Source organism: Bufo gargarizans, chromosome 11 (genome assembly GCF_014858855.1).
Source record: "Bufo gargarizans isolate SCDJY-AF-19 chromosome 11, ASM1485885v1, whole genome shotgun sequence".
Lineage (NCBI taxonomy): Eukaryota > Metazoa > Chordata > Amphibia > Anura > Bufonidae > Bufo > Bufo gargarizans.
The window spans coordinates 70,963,089-70,979,882 of record NC_058090.1 but is presented as its reverse complement, the minus strand read 5'-3'; the positions used below and the strand labels follow the sequence as shown (position 1 = coordinate 70,979,882).

Genomic DNA, 16,794 nt, shown 5'->3' with positions numbered 1-16,794 from the left:
AGAGGTTGCTTATCACACGTGTCACTACCTAACTAGACCTCGCTATGTTTCCCTAACATCTCAATATCACTACACTAAATGTCCTCTCAATACAAACTGCCTAAAAACAGGATCGCATTCTCTACACCCCTCCCGACATGTTTCGCCGCTGTTGCGGCTTCGTCAGGGGATGCGGGGTATATGTGATACATATACCCCGCATCCCCTGACGAAGCCGCAACAGCGGCGAAACATGTCGGGAGGGGTGTAGAGAATGCGATCCTGTTTTTAGGCAGTTTGTATTGAGAGGACATTTAGTGTAGTGATATTGAGATGTTAGGGAAACATAGCGAGGTCTAGTTAGGTAGTGACACGTGTGATAAGCAACCTCTAGTGGCAGACATCCTGCATAGCAGGGAGAGGAACGCCAAAGAACTGAATGAATGCAGGAATATGGCTACATTGACCCTTATGACAAAAATAGGGGCAACATTGTAGCTTATCCGTTCAGTAGAAGTATTGTTACCGACTAGGCAAACAGGGGATACACTGGAACATTTATAGCTCAACAACTATTATGTCAGGGAGGCCTGAAATAAAGGCTCTCTGCAGGGCATCCGAAAAATAAATAAAAAATCAATAAATAAAATCAAGCCCACAGCACAAGTGTTAAAATAAATTCCAAGTGCATCTCAAGGTCTGTTTGCTGTATATAAATAGCCTCTATGCTATGATTAAATAGACATCATTCTATCTATCTACATAAAATAGACATAGTAGTAAAAGGTTGAAAAAAGTAGGCAACCTAGTCTATCCAACTGTACCTTATACCTCTTTACAACTGAGAGTTTTAAATTTTCTTTGTTCTTTTTTCAATTTATGTTGTGAGTCTTTACCATTGACAATAAAAGTTATATTTTAACTGCTAATAGGGACCCCTAAAGGGATTTTTTTCTTGGTCTCAGTGACTAAGCAAGTATTTTGATAGTTTGTAAACGCTATAACTTTTACCCAAACCATTTTTTTTTTGCCCAAACATTTTTTTTTTTTATCAAAGACATGTAGAACAATAAATTTAGCGAAAAATTTATATATGGATGTCGTGTTTCTTGCAAAATTTTACAGCTGAAAGTGAAAAATTTCATTTTGTTGCAAAAAAATCATTACATTTTGATTAATAACAAAAAAAGTAAAAATGTCAGCAGCAATGAAATACCACCAAATGAAAGCTCTATTAGTGAGAAGAAAAGGAGGTAAAATTCATTTGGGTTGTAAGTTGCATGACCGAGCGATAAACGGTGAAAGTAGTGTAGTGCAGAAGTGTAAAAAGTGGCCTGGTCATGAAGGGGGTTTCAGCTAGCGGGGTTGAAGTGGTTAATACAGAATGCATAGTACAATAGGGCTGGAGGGGTTAAAAAAAGAAAATAAATAATTTAACTCACCTTAATTCACTTGCTCGCACAGCCCGGCTTCTCTTCTATCTTCTTCTTTGAGGAATAGGACGTTTAATGACGTCACTGTGCTAATCACGTGGTCCATCATCATGGTGATGGATCATGTGAGGGACCATGTGATGAGCGCAGTGACGTCATCAAAGGTCCTTTTCCTGTGCACAGCAAAGACGAAGACAGAAGAGAAGCCGGGCTGCGTGAGCAAGTGGATTAAGGAGAGTTAAATTTTTTTTACCGCTCCAACCCTATTGTACTATGCATTCTGTATTAATATATAGATAATATGCATTCTGTATTAAGAATTATAAGGGAAAATAATGATTGGGTCCCCATCCCAATAGTCTCCTAGCAACCGTGTGTGAAAATCGCACCGCATCTGATTTTCACGCAGCCCCATTCACTTCTATAGGGCCTAACACACAATATAGAGTATGCTGCGATTTTAACGCAACGCACAAGTGATGCATGAAAATCACTGCTCATGTGCACAGCCCCATAGAAGTGAATGGGTCCAGATTCAGTGCGGGTGCAATGCGCGGAAATCTCGCCCGTGTGAAAGGGGCCTTAAGTTACTTACTTAAAACCGATTTTACAAACTTTGTTAACCCTTCAGGTGTTCCACAAGAATTAAAGGAAAATGGAGATCAAATTTTTTAATTTCACTTTTTTGGCAGATTTTCCATTTTTATCCATTTATTTCTTTAACACATCGATGGTTAACAGCCAAACAAAACTCAATATTTATTACCCAGATTCTGTGGTTTACAGAAACACCCCACATGTGGTCATAAACTGCTGTATGGGTACATGGCAGGGTGCAGAAGAAAAGGAGCGGGAAAACTAGGGGATAAGGTGCCAGTTTTATTGGTACCATTTTTGGGTACATATGATTTTTTGATCATTCGTTATAACACTTTATGGGGCAGGATGATCCAAAAAATCAGTTGTTTTAGCACAGTTTTTATTTTTTACAACATTCACCTGAGGGCATTGGTCAAGTAACATTTTTATTGAGCAGATCGTAACGGACATGGAGATAAATAAATAAGAAAAAGTATACATATTAGGTAAGTTTTACACAATAATAGCTTTTTGAAACAAAAAGATTATGTTTTAATGTGTCCATGTTCTGAGAGCTATAGTTATTTTTTATTTTTTGAGAGATTTTCTTATGTAGGGGCATTTTTTCCAGTATGAGGTGAAGGTTTTATTGGTACTATTTTGTGGGACATACGCCATTTTGATCACTTGGTGTTGCACTTTTTGTGATGTAAGGTGACAAAAATGGAATTTTTTTTTTTTTACACCGTTTAAAAAAAAAAAATTATGGTGTTTATCGGACTGGGTCGATCATGCGATATATCACGTGGCAATACCAAATATGTCTATTTTATTTTTTCTATTTTTCATTTTTTTTTTTTACATGTGAAACCTTTTTTTTTTTTTTTTTTAACACTTTCTTTTGTTATTTTACACTTTGCATCCCCCATAAGGTCATACAAGACCTCTGGGGGACATTTACTTCCCTTTTTTTTGTTGATTTCTCCTGTTACTGGTAGCCCCAGTTTCAGGAGAAATGCACCCCCAGAGAGGCTGTACAGCCTCAGTGCAGGGCTGATCGAGGTCTCTGTAAGACGTCACAGCTCCGGCGGTCAAGGGACCTTCGGGCCAGAACAGGAAGCGCATAGCGCTTCCTGCACTGTATACATCGATTTAGAAGGCAGGGACACCTGGGCACTGTCCCTGCCTTCTCTAAGGGTTGCCCTGCTGTCACTGACAGCAGGCAACCCGGTCAGCAGCTGCATGATTAGCGTGCAGCTACGATCTCTGAATAGACTTTTTAAAAACGTCCATTCAGAGATGGAGAACCACCTCCCGGATGTTTATAATCAATGGGCAGACGGGAGGTGGTTAATATGCAATTTCCCCATTCCCCCACCCTTAATTCACGGGGTCAAGCATCTCATCTGGACTCATATGGATCTCATCTGGACCTGGAATCTTGTGCCAGCACCATAGTTCACATAATTTGATGATTATGTCCTCCAACCAGATCTGATTCGTTCAGGTAGAAGATGATGCCATCAGCACATGTCCAGTAGTGATCTTCAAGACTTGGGAAGCAGAAGTACTTGCAGATCTACTGCACGTGTGCTAATAGTGTAACCCATGGAACAGGCTCAAGAATAAAAAAAAGTTAGACAACATGCCTGGCTTGATCATGCCTGGTGCTTCAAAAGAATGGTGCACACCTCTCTGTGTGCCAAAGACATAATTTACATATAAAATATTCAATCTCTAGCCAGCTCATGCCACATACACCTAAAAAAAAAATCTCCCTTTTGTTACTGTGGAAACAACAAAAACCCTCAATGTTCATTGACACCTTTGCCCTGATGCTACTGGGTTGTAAATTAAAAATTGATCGTCTGCAGGAGCCTGTAATAGGCTGAAAGTATTTCCAGATACTGTTCCCTTTGTGTATGTGTGTTCACTGCCAAACAGCACGAAAAAGAATGAGCACATACAGTATTAGCTTGTATTGTTTGCTAGTTCACAATGTAAAACAATCGATACGACCAGCCATATAAAAATATCATATGATCTACACAGTCAGATGAACGTCGTAAAAATAAATAAAAAAGTGCCAAAACCTTACCTTACCCCAAAATGGTACCAATCAAACAGTCATCTAATCCCGCCAAAAACTAGACCCTATATGAGATATAAGCTAAAAAAAAAAAGAAAAAAAAAAAAAGGCAAACACTAAAACAAGATCTTTTTCTTTTCAAAAAATGCTTTTACTGTGTACAACATAACAAAAATAAAAAAACAGACACATTGGGTATTTCCGCATCCGTAACAACCTGCTCTATAAAAATATCACATTATATACTCTAAAATAAATAAAAACTATGCCAGAAGTCATTTTTTTGTCAACTTGCCTTACAAAATGCATAATATCAAGTGATCACAAAGTCATAGATACCCCAAAATGGTACCAATGAAAACGTCACCTCATCCCACAAAAAATGAACCCCCCACATAAGACAATCACTCAAAAAATAAAAACCAATGGCACCTGTAAACTAATCCATCAAAATGTGTGCTGCAAAAGCCATATAGAGTTCCTTCCTTTCTCTCATGAGTCCTGTCATGTGCTCCCACAGCAGTTTACCCCCACATATGGGGTGTTGCCATAATCAGGAGTGGGGGGCTTTTTCTCCTGTTACCCCTTTTGAAAATGAAAAATTTGGGGCTAAAGCAACATTTTATTGGAAGAAATGAAACTTTTCATTTTCACAGCCAAGTGTTTCCAAATGCTGTATAACTGTGGTCGCGTGTGAGGGCCGGAAAAAATGCGGGTGTGTTGCAGGAAAATGCAAGATTTTTCCGCGTGAGTGCAAAGCGTTTTAATGCATTTTGCACGGGCGTGAGAAAAATCGGCATGTTTGGTACCCAAACCCGAACTTCTTCACAGAGTTCGGGTTTGGGTTAGGTGTTGTGTAGATTTTAACATGGTTATAAGGGAAAATAATAGCATTCTTAATACAGAATGCTAAGTAAATTAGGGATGGAGGGGTTCAAAAATAACAAAAAATAATGAAACTCACCTCATCCACTTGTTCGCGCAGCCCAGCTTGTCTTCTTTCTTCTTATTTGAGGACCTGGGAGGAAAATAACCTTTTTGTGACGTCACTGCGCTCATCACATGGTCTGTCACATGGTCAATCACCATGATGATGGACCACGTGATGAGCACAGTGACGTCACCAAAGGTCCTTTTCCTCCCAGGTCCTCAAATAAGAAGAAAGCAGACAAGCTGGGCTGTGCGAACAAGTGGATGAGGTGAGTTAAATTATTTTTTTATTCTTTTTTAACCCCTTCATCTCCAATTTACTTAACATTCTGTATTAAGAATGCTATTATTTTCTCTTATAACCGTGTTATAAGGGAAAATAATCAAGATTGGGTCCCCAACCCGATCGTCACCTAGCAACCATGATTTTCTGACTGTTTGATATGATTCTTCTTCTTCCTCTTATTTTATTTATTTTGGGGGGAGGGGGGATCAAGGTGACCATAAAATGTCATTTCTGATATAGTTTTTTTTTTTTTTTACAGAGGTCACCCGACAGGGTAGATAATTGACACAGGTATGTCTATTTTAAATTATTTTGTTAAGTTTTACACAATTTATGAGCTTTATATACGAATCAGAAAATGAAGACTTATGAGGTATAGCAAAAAGGCAAACAAAATTGTATACATCTGTTGATGCCCCAAATAAGAAAGAAACTTATTCTTTCTACATGACAAGAGTATAACCACTCACTTCACAATGCCATAGCCCAGGCTGACGATAATGACAAGTATCCGCGCCAAAGATCTCTTCACTGCTGAGAAAAGTTCTCCCAAGATTACTGCTCCTTGCACTATCAAATACAAGAAAAAAAAAAAAAGAAAAAAATACCTTAATGGTTAAAATGATTTACCTTAGCAGGGAAGATTCTACATTTGACTCATAAGTAAGATGCTGTAGCATGCAGCAGTTTTCTGTCCAGCAGAATGCCAGCACTCATTCTGAAAACCCAACAGACCCAGGCGGTGTCCCACTAAGCAAGATACAACAATTCCAGCATTTTTTTCCCCTCTACTGGAACTGAATACTGGAATGCCTACCGCATAAATTGATGTAGCCTAAGCAAAACTGAGGGGTTACAGTACCCCAGTAAGTGAGATAACCATACATGCAGCAGTGATGGGCTGCAAAAACAGACAGAGGAATGTACTCTGAGCTGCTGTGACTGGGGGCCAGGGAGCACAGCAGTTTTCCGTAGGGCAAAAAAAATATTAAAAAATCCAATCACAAACCCACTATTACTAATTACGTTACCTTCATAATAATATCGTATAAATCTAATTTACTTTCACTTCTAATTAAAAATACTCTGGCCAAATTCTATCAGTTACGACTTGTATCATTAATATCAATAACATTCCTAGATCCATTGTTCAACGTATTGTTTGTGTTTCACATCTACATCAGTATAAACACTTCTACAGTTCATGCACACAATTTCTGATACATTTTTTATTTATTAAATTTCAGTAAAGGCTCACTTTACACGGACCGATTCTCTGCTAGATAATTGCTAACGAGCGTTCATAGGAACTTTTGTTAGCGATTATCTGGCGATTACCCGATTAAGGCTACTTTCACACTTGCGTTTACATTTTCCAGCATTGAGATCAGTCTTATGATCTCAATACCTGAGAAAAACGCTTCAGTTTTTCCCCCATTCATTGTCAATAAGGACAAAACGTAACTGAACAGAACGCTCCAAAATGCATTCCGTTCCGTTTGGTTGCGTTCCCATACTGGAGAACAAACCGCAGCAACTGCGTTTTTCTTTCTGCCAGGGAATGCGGTGACACAATAGAAAACGGATCTGTCCCGCATTGACTTTCAATGGTGTTCATGACGGATCCATCATTGCTACAGTCAGGTCCATAAATATTGGGACATCGACACAATTCTAACATTTTTGGCTCTATACACCACCACAATGGATTTGATTGTCGGCTTTAATTTGAGGGTATTTACATCCAAATCAGGTGAACGGTGTAGGAATTACAGCAGTTTGCATATGTGCCTCCCACTTATTAAGGAACCAAAAGTAATGGGACAGAATAATAATCGTAAATCAAACTTTCACTTTTTAATACTTGGTTGCAAATCCTTTGCAGTCAATTACAGCCTTAAGTCTGCAATGCATAGACATCACCAGATGCTGGGTTTCATCCCTGGTGATGCTCTGCCAGGCCTCTACTGCAACTGTCTTCAGTTCCTGCTTGTTCTTGGGGCATTTTCCCTTCAGTTTTGTCTTCAGAAAGTGAAATGCATGCTCAATCGGATTCAGGTCAGGGGATTGACTTGGCCATTGCATAACATTCCACTTCTTTCCCTTAAAAAACTCTTTGATTGCTTTTGCAGTATGCTTTGGGTCATTGTCCATCTGCACTGTGAAGCGCCATCCAATGAATTCTGAAGCATTTGCCTGAATATGAGCAGATAATATTGCCGGAAACACTTCAGAATTCATCCTGGTGCTTTTGTCAGCAGTCACATCATCAATAAATACAAGAGAACCAGTTCCATTGGCAGCCATACATGGCCACACCATGACCATGCTTCACGGATGAGGTGGTATGCTTAGGATCATGAGCAGTTCCTTTCCTTCTCCATACTCTTCTCTTCCCATCACTCTGGTTCAAGTTGATCTTGGTCTCATCTGTTCATAGGATGTTGTTCCAGAACTGTGAAGGCTTTTTTAGATGTTGTTTGGCAAACTCTAATCTGGCCTTCCTGTTTTTGAGGCTCACCAATGGTTTACATCTTGTGGTGAACATCTGTATTCACTCTGGTGAAGTCTTCTCTTGATTGTTGACTTTGACACACATACACCTACCTCCGGGAGAGTGTTCCTGGTCTTTTTTTTCCGTGGTCTTCCGGGTCTTTTGGTGTTGCTGAGCTCACCGGTGCGTTCCTTCTTTTGAAGAATGTTCCAAACAGTTGTTTTGGCCACACCTAATGTTTTTGCTATCTCTCCGATGGGTTTGTTGTGTTTTTTCAGCCTAATGATGGCTTGCTTCCCAGATAGTGACAGCTCTTTGGATCTCATCTTGAGAGTTGACCGTAACAGATTCCAAATGCAAAAAGCAGACTTGAAATGAACTCTAGACCTTTTATCTGCTCATTGTAATTGGGATAATGAGGGAATAACACACACCTGGCCATGGAACAGCTGAGAAGTCAATTCTCCCATTACTTTTAGTCCCTTAACAAGTGGGAGGCACATATGTATACTGTTGCAATTCCTACACATTTCACCTGATTTGGATGTAAATACCCTCAAATTAAAGCTGACAGTCTGCAGGTAAAGAACGTCTTGTTAGTTTCATTTCAAATCCATTGTGGTGGTGTATAGAGCCAAAAATGTTAGAATTGTGTTGATGTCCCAATATTTATGGACCTGACTGTATGGTAAAGATAATACAACCGGATCCGTTCATAACTAATGCTGATGGTTGTATCATCAGTAATGGAAGTGGTTTTGCGGATCCCTGCTGGACCATGCAAAAACGCAAGTGTAAAAGTAGCCTAACAAGTGAAACGCTCGTTCATCAGGTAATATGCTTGTTTGTGCGGACACCTAAATTGTTGTTTGCCAGCAGCAGAGTGCTGTTTAGACCGCATGATCTGCTGCCGGCAAACAAGTCTATATGTGGATGAATGATGGAATTAGCGATCACGCCTCCCCATACTGTGGCGGAGAACGCTACATTTAAACGCAGAAGTCACCTCCACTGACAAATAAGCAACTGCAGGGAAGGAACATATAGGGGGAGATTTATCATCTCACTTGTGCCTGAAAAGTGCTGTTAAAAAGTCACAAACTATGTCTTTCCGACTTTTTAACTTCTACTTTTCAAAATCTGCCAAATCACTCACTTTTTATGCCGCCCTCACCGCTTTCCTTAAAGCGGCATGGCAAGGGTGGGAAGATGGTGTGGCCAGCTGCCCCGACTTAATTTCCACTGGTTTTCTAGAGCAAGTGAAGCCAGAAATGTATGGCAGCTCTAAGCTGTAATAGATTTCAGTTTAGGCGCACTGAATGTTGGAGGACGCACCTAATTTATGATGAGGTAAGCACCTCGTCATAAATTAGGCACACGAAAAGTGTGAAGATGGAGTGTCTGGTTATTTGGACTTCATTGTGCTGACAAAACTATCATGACCTGTGCTTGAACTGAAGACGTTTCTGAAATGTTTATGTAAGACCTTGTCCATGGTTATCTGATAGCCTGAACAAAGAGGCATGTCTGAAATATCTGTGCCAGGTATTGTCACACTTATTTGATCTGAAAATTAAATGCCTCTGGAAGAGAGTTGTCGGGAAGAAAGTGTTCCTTACCGACAGTCGGCTGCTTGCATTTATATGCAACGATCTCCTTCACAGTATTTGGACGAGAAATCACTATAGCTCTATAGCACTGCCTTCTCAAACAGCTGATCAGCAGTGGTCCCGGGTGTCGGACCCCACCGATCAGATACTAATGACCTACCCAGAGGATAGGGCATCAGTAAAAAAATAAATTAAAAAAATTATATATCTATATATCTGATTGTCAGGGTCCAATACTTTGCACTCCTCCCCCCCACCACTCTTTTGAAGAGGAGGTGGCGCTCCATGTGAGCACTGCTTCCATGTGACACTATGCATCATCCATGTCAGCACTGCTTCCATGTGACACTACGCATCATCTCAGAAGTGCAGTGCGGTATAGTTACAAGTACTTGCTACATTCACTTGATATTCACTACAGGGGAGATTATGCACAGTTTGACACATTCAGATCGAGAATTAATGCATCTCATGGACTTATGTTCTTCTACATCTCTTAAGAATGTGCCCCACAAACCTCTTGGGTTCATCGCATTCATAGACTGGCCAATAGAATGGTCCTTATGTATAAGTACTACAACAATTTACTGCTACAACAGTTTTTCACTTGTCTCATCTATCTTATTATTTCCATATATTTTGTTGTATAAATATGTGAATCATCAGATACGGTCTTAAAAAGACACCCGAAGAAGAGGCCCAAGTAGCCTTGAAAGCTTGCAATTGTGTCATTATATTTTCAGTTAGTCATTAAAAAGGTACTAACCGCTCCGAAATTGCTTTTTTTCCCCTTCTATTTACTGGCTTACATGGTACAAATATATTTTTTACTAAAGCGAACAGTAAATTCTTGCTTAATGTTCGCTACAGAGCATTCTTGTAAGTGTGTATAGATTCCTGCTCCTTCCTCTAAGCAAAGAAAATAGCATCTGAATTATTTATTTAGGGAGTTGGCAGGGATGCCTGGATCTCAAGGAGGAACTGCAGTATCCCCAGACAAGGAGTCAATGACTGCAAGGTCCGTGACAGCTACGCTGCCCCCACAGCTAGTAAGTCTGAGCAGTCAGACGTCCTCAGACTGGGAATACCCCCGACCACAATAAGCAATAGGAACTCCAGGATGCAACTTAGTTATTGTAGGTCTGACTGGGAGTCGCATGGTGTCCGATGCATCAATGGGATTTGCCTGTTGTCCGGTCCCAGTAGAAATATGTTCCCAACATATGTTTAGTTCCACATCTCGGTATTAATAAAAAATAAAAAAAACGAAGGGAAGATAATTTACTAATCCTTGGTGTAGGTTAAAGGGGTTCTCTGGGAACTATTGAAAATAGAACAGAGAAAAAAAGCGGAAGTTAATTCAGACCCATAGGGATCACGATGTATCCCAAAGGAATGAAAAAAATCTGGGCGCCGACAGAGGTGGTTAGGATAGTACAAAAAAGAAAGAAGAATGGAGGGGGAGGCAGCTCCACAAAGTTTTTGTGATTACAAACACTTAACAGAATGATATATAAGTGTCCAAGGTGATTTATCAACAGTGTTGAACAGGGTCAATCACTTGCAATATAGACCCCAAGGACAAAGTAAGGAATAAGAGCACCAAACCCTGTTTCAAAGTACCGTTGGAGATGAAATAGAAAACAGCACTCGCAGGGATGGCGACTATATGATACACAATGTATCTAAAAGCAGTAGCATGAAGTACAGATAGTAAGTACTCCGGATAGAATACCCTGAATACACACAGCTATAGAAAAAGGCCCGACTAAAACCATATAAAATAATAATAATAGTATAAATGGTGCAGTTTGCAATAAAAAAATGTGAAGAGCCCCTCAGGGCAATTTCACACAGGTAACACTCACTTCACTGGGGGGTAGTCATCAGGATAAGCATAAAACACCTGTGACTTGAACCCCCCCGGCCAGGATCGCATGTAGAGTTGCAGTGATGGAAGGCAGCAAGAATCCAGTGCTTCTGATCAATCACCTTTAATATACATATGAGGCTCGACGCATTTCGGGGACAACAATTCCCCTTCTTCAGGGGCATTACATAACCAAATGACAATGGAGTAAAAGAATTTATACCTTGATAACTCTGAAAAGGGCGCATTTTTCGAAAAGACCGGAAGTGGTGTGACCACATTTCCGGTATTTGGAACGCATATGCGTTCCACATCATAGTTACAGATAAAGGTAACATAACACCAATTTGTTAAATATATAGTGTATAGCATAGTAGAGTAAGCCTAACGAACTAGAAATATATATATTTTCAGGGTAGCCCTTTGTAGAAAAGAACTACGGTATATCTAACAACTTCAGAATATTGGACCGGAAATGCCCCTGACTTCCGCTCCGTGGAGCGCACCTGATGCGTTCCAAAAAAGACAGGAGCCAGGGTTTCCAGTCTGTGACGCACAGTGCGGGTCAGCAAGAACCCGTGGTAGTTTACTTTTAATGCCCTAAAGGAGCGAGGGGCATATTAAAATGTCAGTAGTATGCAGAACAAACAAAACTACAAAGAAATTATTAAAAGTATATATGTATACACATGTATATATAATGCATGGGGACATACATATAATATACATGTATACACAAAATAAGGGACAAGAATAGACTAAAAATTAAAATAATGATAAGATAAAAATAAGTATAAGTAGATGAATAAATAAACATAAAAATGATGATTACACTTACCGGTAATCGGATTTTCCAGACCCCACGACAGCACCATAGAGAGAGGGATCCACCCCCAGGGACAGGAAACCTACAGAAATAAAAGGGTGGAGCCTCTCCTCCTATTCAGTGGATTACAGAGCAAGAGAGGGACTCCTACACCATTAATTAGTCTGAGCTGAACAGCATATATTCACATAAACCATACAAATCTTGAAAATAATTTTTTTTTTTAAACCACCACCAAGGGAGGGAATTAGGAAGGGTGCTGTCGTGGGGTCTGGAAAATCCGATTACCGGTAAGTGTAATCATCATTTTTCCCCTCCCCCACAACAGCACCATAGAGAGAATTACAGAGAAAGAACCCTTCCTAGGGAGGGACCACCGCTTGCAAAACCTTTCTACCGAAAGAAAGATCAGAAGAAGAGTGCAGATCCAAATGGTAGTGATGGAAAAAAGTAGACGGGGAAGACCACGTGGCCGCCTTACAAATTTGCTCAATAGAGGCCCCAGACCTTTCTGCCCAAGAAGTGGAAACAGAGCGAGTAGAGTGAGCCTTCACCGAGACTGGAGGAGACAGGCCCTCCTCCAGGTAAGACTGTATAATGCCCAGTCTAAGCCACCTAGACAGGGTACTTTTGGTAGCCTTCTTCCCTTTATTCGGTCCTGAAAAGAGGATGAATAAAGCAGAAGACTTTCTCCATGACTTTGTAATTTTGAGATACTGAATTAGGCATCTCCGCACATCTAGAGTATGAAATGTCAATTGTCCCGAGTTTCTGGGATGGTCACAGAATGAGGGAAGAATAATCTCCTGAGACCTATGAAATTTAGACGACACCTTGGGTAAAAAGGCTGGATCAGGCAATATGATAACTCTATCCTCTAGAATTGTAGTGAAAGGGGGGTTAATGGAAATGGCTTGTAACTCGCTTATCCTTCTAGCCGTAGTGAGGGCCACTAGCAAAACAAGCTTGAAGGTAAGAAGCTTTACGCTTACAGAATCTATAGGCTCAAAGGGTACTTTAGTTAAGGAGTTAAGCACAACATTAAGATCCCACGGGGGAACTCTAGGGGATGAAACTGGCGTCATCCTATCCACTGCTTTGAAGAATCTAATGATCCATGGATTGGAGGCAAAGTTCTGCTCGAATAGAACCGACAGGGCAGAGACCTGTACCTTAAGGGTACTCTTAGCAAGACCTAGGGAAAGGCCTTTCTGTAAGAATTCAAGAACTTGAGAAACAGGGACAGACAAGGGTAAATGCCCTGGGCTCAGTTTACTAAATTCCATAAATTTCTTCCAAGTTCTGGCATAGATGGAAATGGTGACAGGTTTTCTACTTTTAAGCAGGGTCGTAATAAGCTCCTGTGAGAAACCTTTTTTAATTAATAGGCTCCGTTCAAATTCCATGCAGTCAGATGGAGACCATTGACTGCCTGATGAAAAACTGGACCCTGGGACAACAGATCTGGTAGGACCGGCAGAATCCATGGTTCTGAGACTGACATCATCCGGAGCCGGGTGAATCATGCCCTCTTGGGCCAAAAGGGGGCAATAAGGATGACCCTTGCTTTGTCTTCTTTGATCTTTTTCAGGACTGCTGGAATCAACTGGAAGGGGGGAAAAGCATATGCCAGGGGAAAATCCCACTTCAGTAGAAAAGCATCCACCCCATATGGGGATTCTGTTGGATTTAAGGAACAAAAGACCTCCACCTTCTTGTTCTGGCTTGTACTGAAGAGATCTATGACTGGCATGCCCCATGACGCACTGATCCTGGAAAATACTGAGGAGTTCAGGGACCATTCCCCTTGTTTTAATGGATGCCTGCTGAGAAAATCTGCTTGAATATTCTCCTTCCCTTTTATGTGGAGGGCCGATACGTGTTTGACTTGTTTCTCTAGTAGTGTCAATAATTTTTCTGCTTCCCATCGTAGGGACGCTGACCTTGTCCCCCCTTGATGGTTCACGTATGCCACAGTTGTCTGATTGTCCGAAAGAATTCTCACATGGCCTGTGCCTAGTAAGGGCAGGGCTGCTTTCACGGCTAGTCTTACAGCTACCAACTCTTTCCGGTTGGAAGAGTATGATTTTTGGACTGGGGACCAAAGACCCTGAAAATTGTATTGTCGAATGTGGGCACCCCACCCCCAAGGGCTCGCATCCGTGGTCAAGACCACGGGATCTGGGTAGGACCATGGAACCCCCTGAACTAAATTGTCCTTGTCCAGCCACCAAGATAGACTTCTTCTGGTTGTGCCTGAAATCTTTATCCTGACATTCAACATCCCCTTGTGTTTTTTGAAAGCTGCCAGAATCTCCGACTGTAGCTGACGTGAATGAAGTTGTGCCCACTCTACCGCCGGAATGCAGGAGGTAAGGGATCCTAGGACTGACATGGCCTTTCGGGGAGTCAGGGATGTGGAAGAGAGGGATTTTACTTGATTCCAGATTTTTAGAATTTTTTCTTCTGGGAGATACACTTTCAGAGTCTCTGAGTTTAAAATCAGGCCAAGGAACCGCTAATCCTGACTGGTTCTAATTTGGACTTCTTGTAATTCACTATCCAACCCAGTTCTTGAAAGGTATGAATGACAGTCTGGACATTCCTTTGGCAATCCAGCCTGGAACCCGCTATAATCAGAAAATCGTCCAGATATGGAACTATCAAGATGTCTTTGATTCTTATGAACGACATCATTTCCGCTACTACTTTTGTAAATGTTCTTGGGGCCATAGTCAGTCCAAAGGGCAGAGCCTGGAACTGAAATTGCCGGATCTGACCATCCATCTGAATCGCCACTCTCAGGAATTTTTTAAATCGCTGGTGCATTGGTATGTGGAAGTAGGCGTCTTTTAAATCCAACACCGCCATGAAACAATGAGGAAAAAGAAGCTGTATCGTATTCCTCATTGTTTCCATCTTGAATTTTTTGAACACCAGAAATTTGTTCAAATCCCTGAGATTGATGATCGTCCTGTGGGTACCGTCTGGTTTTGGAACCAGAAACAGGTGGGAGAAGAACCCTTTGAATTGTTCTTCTGGAGGAACGGGAATCAAAACATTTTTCTTGATAAGGTCTGAAACTTCTTTTATTATGGGAAAACGACCTTTGAAGTATCCCTGTCGTCTAGGGAGAAGTCCCGAGGCAGGCCAGATCTTGTATTCTTATCCTTAACTGCTTTTTCCTTCTTGTCTGACTTAAGGGTATTTTTAACCTCCGTCTTAATGAGTGATCTAATATCTTCCAAGAAGGATGGGGACTCGTCCGAAATGGTCTTGTCTATGCATTTTTGGCATAATTTCTTCTCATAAGAGGAGGATAGAGAGGTTCTGCACAGCACACATTCCTTGTTTTTTCTCTTTGCCAGCTTTTTCTTTGGGGGCTGGAAAGGAGAGAGCACAAGGCATAACTTTAACAAAAACAACCATAGACTGAGCCACTTACCCCCTGAAGATCAAAGAACTACCGAGACGGGTTTCACTTCAGCCTCAGCAATCTCCTGTCTTCCTTCTCCCTCCATGAAAAAACCGAATGGTAGAAGGTATGGAGTCTATACACTTAGTGAGTGAGAAAAAAAGAAGAGGGGGTATAAGTACCCATTTGGCCCATAGTACCTGTTACCCTGTAACCATCGCCAGGAGGCTCCTACATGCAATATCGACAGGCGCAGACCACTGTATAGCTCACAGTTGGTCTGGCCTGCCTCCCTTAAATACCAAAGGTTCGCATCTCCTGACGCCTTAGAAGCGCGTCACATCCGGTCTAAACCGGAAGTTGTGCATGCGTTCCACATGCGTTCCATTGCGCTGGAGGGCAGACCGGAAGTGCGTCATACCCTTTGCGCGAACCGGAAGTGACCCCACGTGTCCGGAGGCGCTCCTACTCCGAGTCCGGGTGGCAGAACCTCGCTTGTCCAGGACCACCTGACCGCTTGCTGGCGTACCTCATGGGGCAGAGCTCTCCCTGAGAGTTACCCACCTGGCTGCCGCAAGATACGGAGGGCCCCGGAGCACCTCCATACCCTAGGGTCCCGTCAGCCCGCCCAGCGGCGCGATGGACCCCGGCAGCAACCAACGGCCCTCTAGGAAACTCCTAGGACAAAACAAAGGCCGCTGGTGAGACCTGAAAGAAAAAACTGTAGGTCTCCCACTCCAGGGACAGGAAACCACTGAATAGGAGGAGAGGCTCCACCCTTTTATTTCTGTAGGTTTCCTGCTCCCTGGGGGTGGATCCCTCTCTCTATGGTGCTGTCGTGGGGGAGGGGAAAATATATATATATAAGCATCAAAAGGATAAGGCAGCACTCCAGGTAAAGTGAAAAAAGGTGGATCTTTATTCCCTCTGCAACGTTTCAACCGTCTCGATGCAGTCTTTCTCAAGCATATCACACAGTGTCATACAAGGGTATATATACCCACAATCCATAGCAGGAAATTTAGAGTGGCAATTAATCAATATAAAGCATGATTAATTCATAAAAAGTATACAAAACATAATAAAGTGCTTCGTGCATAATAAAGTGAATCTGACTAATACAATTACATGCTGATTCATATATCATAATACATTCACAGTGTATACAGCTTTGTTATCAATCTTTACTGTGATTAAATTGTTGGTTCACAACTCATCCATGTATTTGAAATCACCTGTGTATCAGATAAAGTGCAATCATAACAATAAAAGTTAAAAACAAC

The 16,794-nt window shown here is 41.4% G+C and overlaps 1 protein-coding gene across 2 annotated transcripts in view; it reads right to left on the bottom strand.

The window, feature by feature from the left end:
* The window catches only part of TMEM87A (transmembrane protein 87A), a 260,059-nt gene that overhangs the window by 140,024 nt on the left and 103,241 nt on the right, over positions 1–16,794 (bottom strand). For both annotated transcript variants that reach the window (XM_044271690.1, XM_044271691.1), the window contains exon 10: positions 5,767–5,866. In XM_044271690.1, coding sequence (XP_044127625.1) covers positions 5,767–5,866 — 100 coding nt within the window. The remainder of the gene's footprint in view (positions 1–5,766; positions 5,867–16,794) is intronic.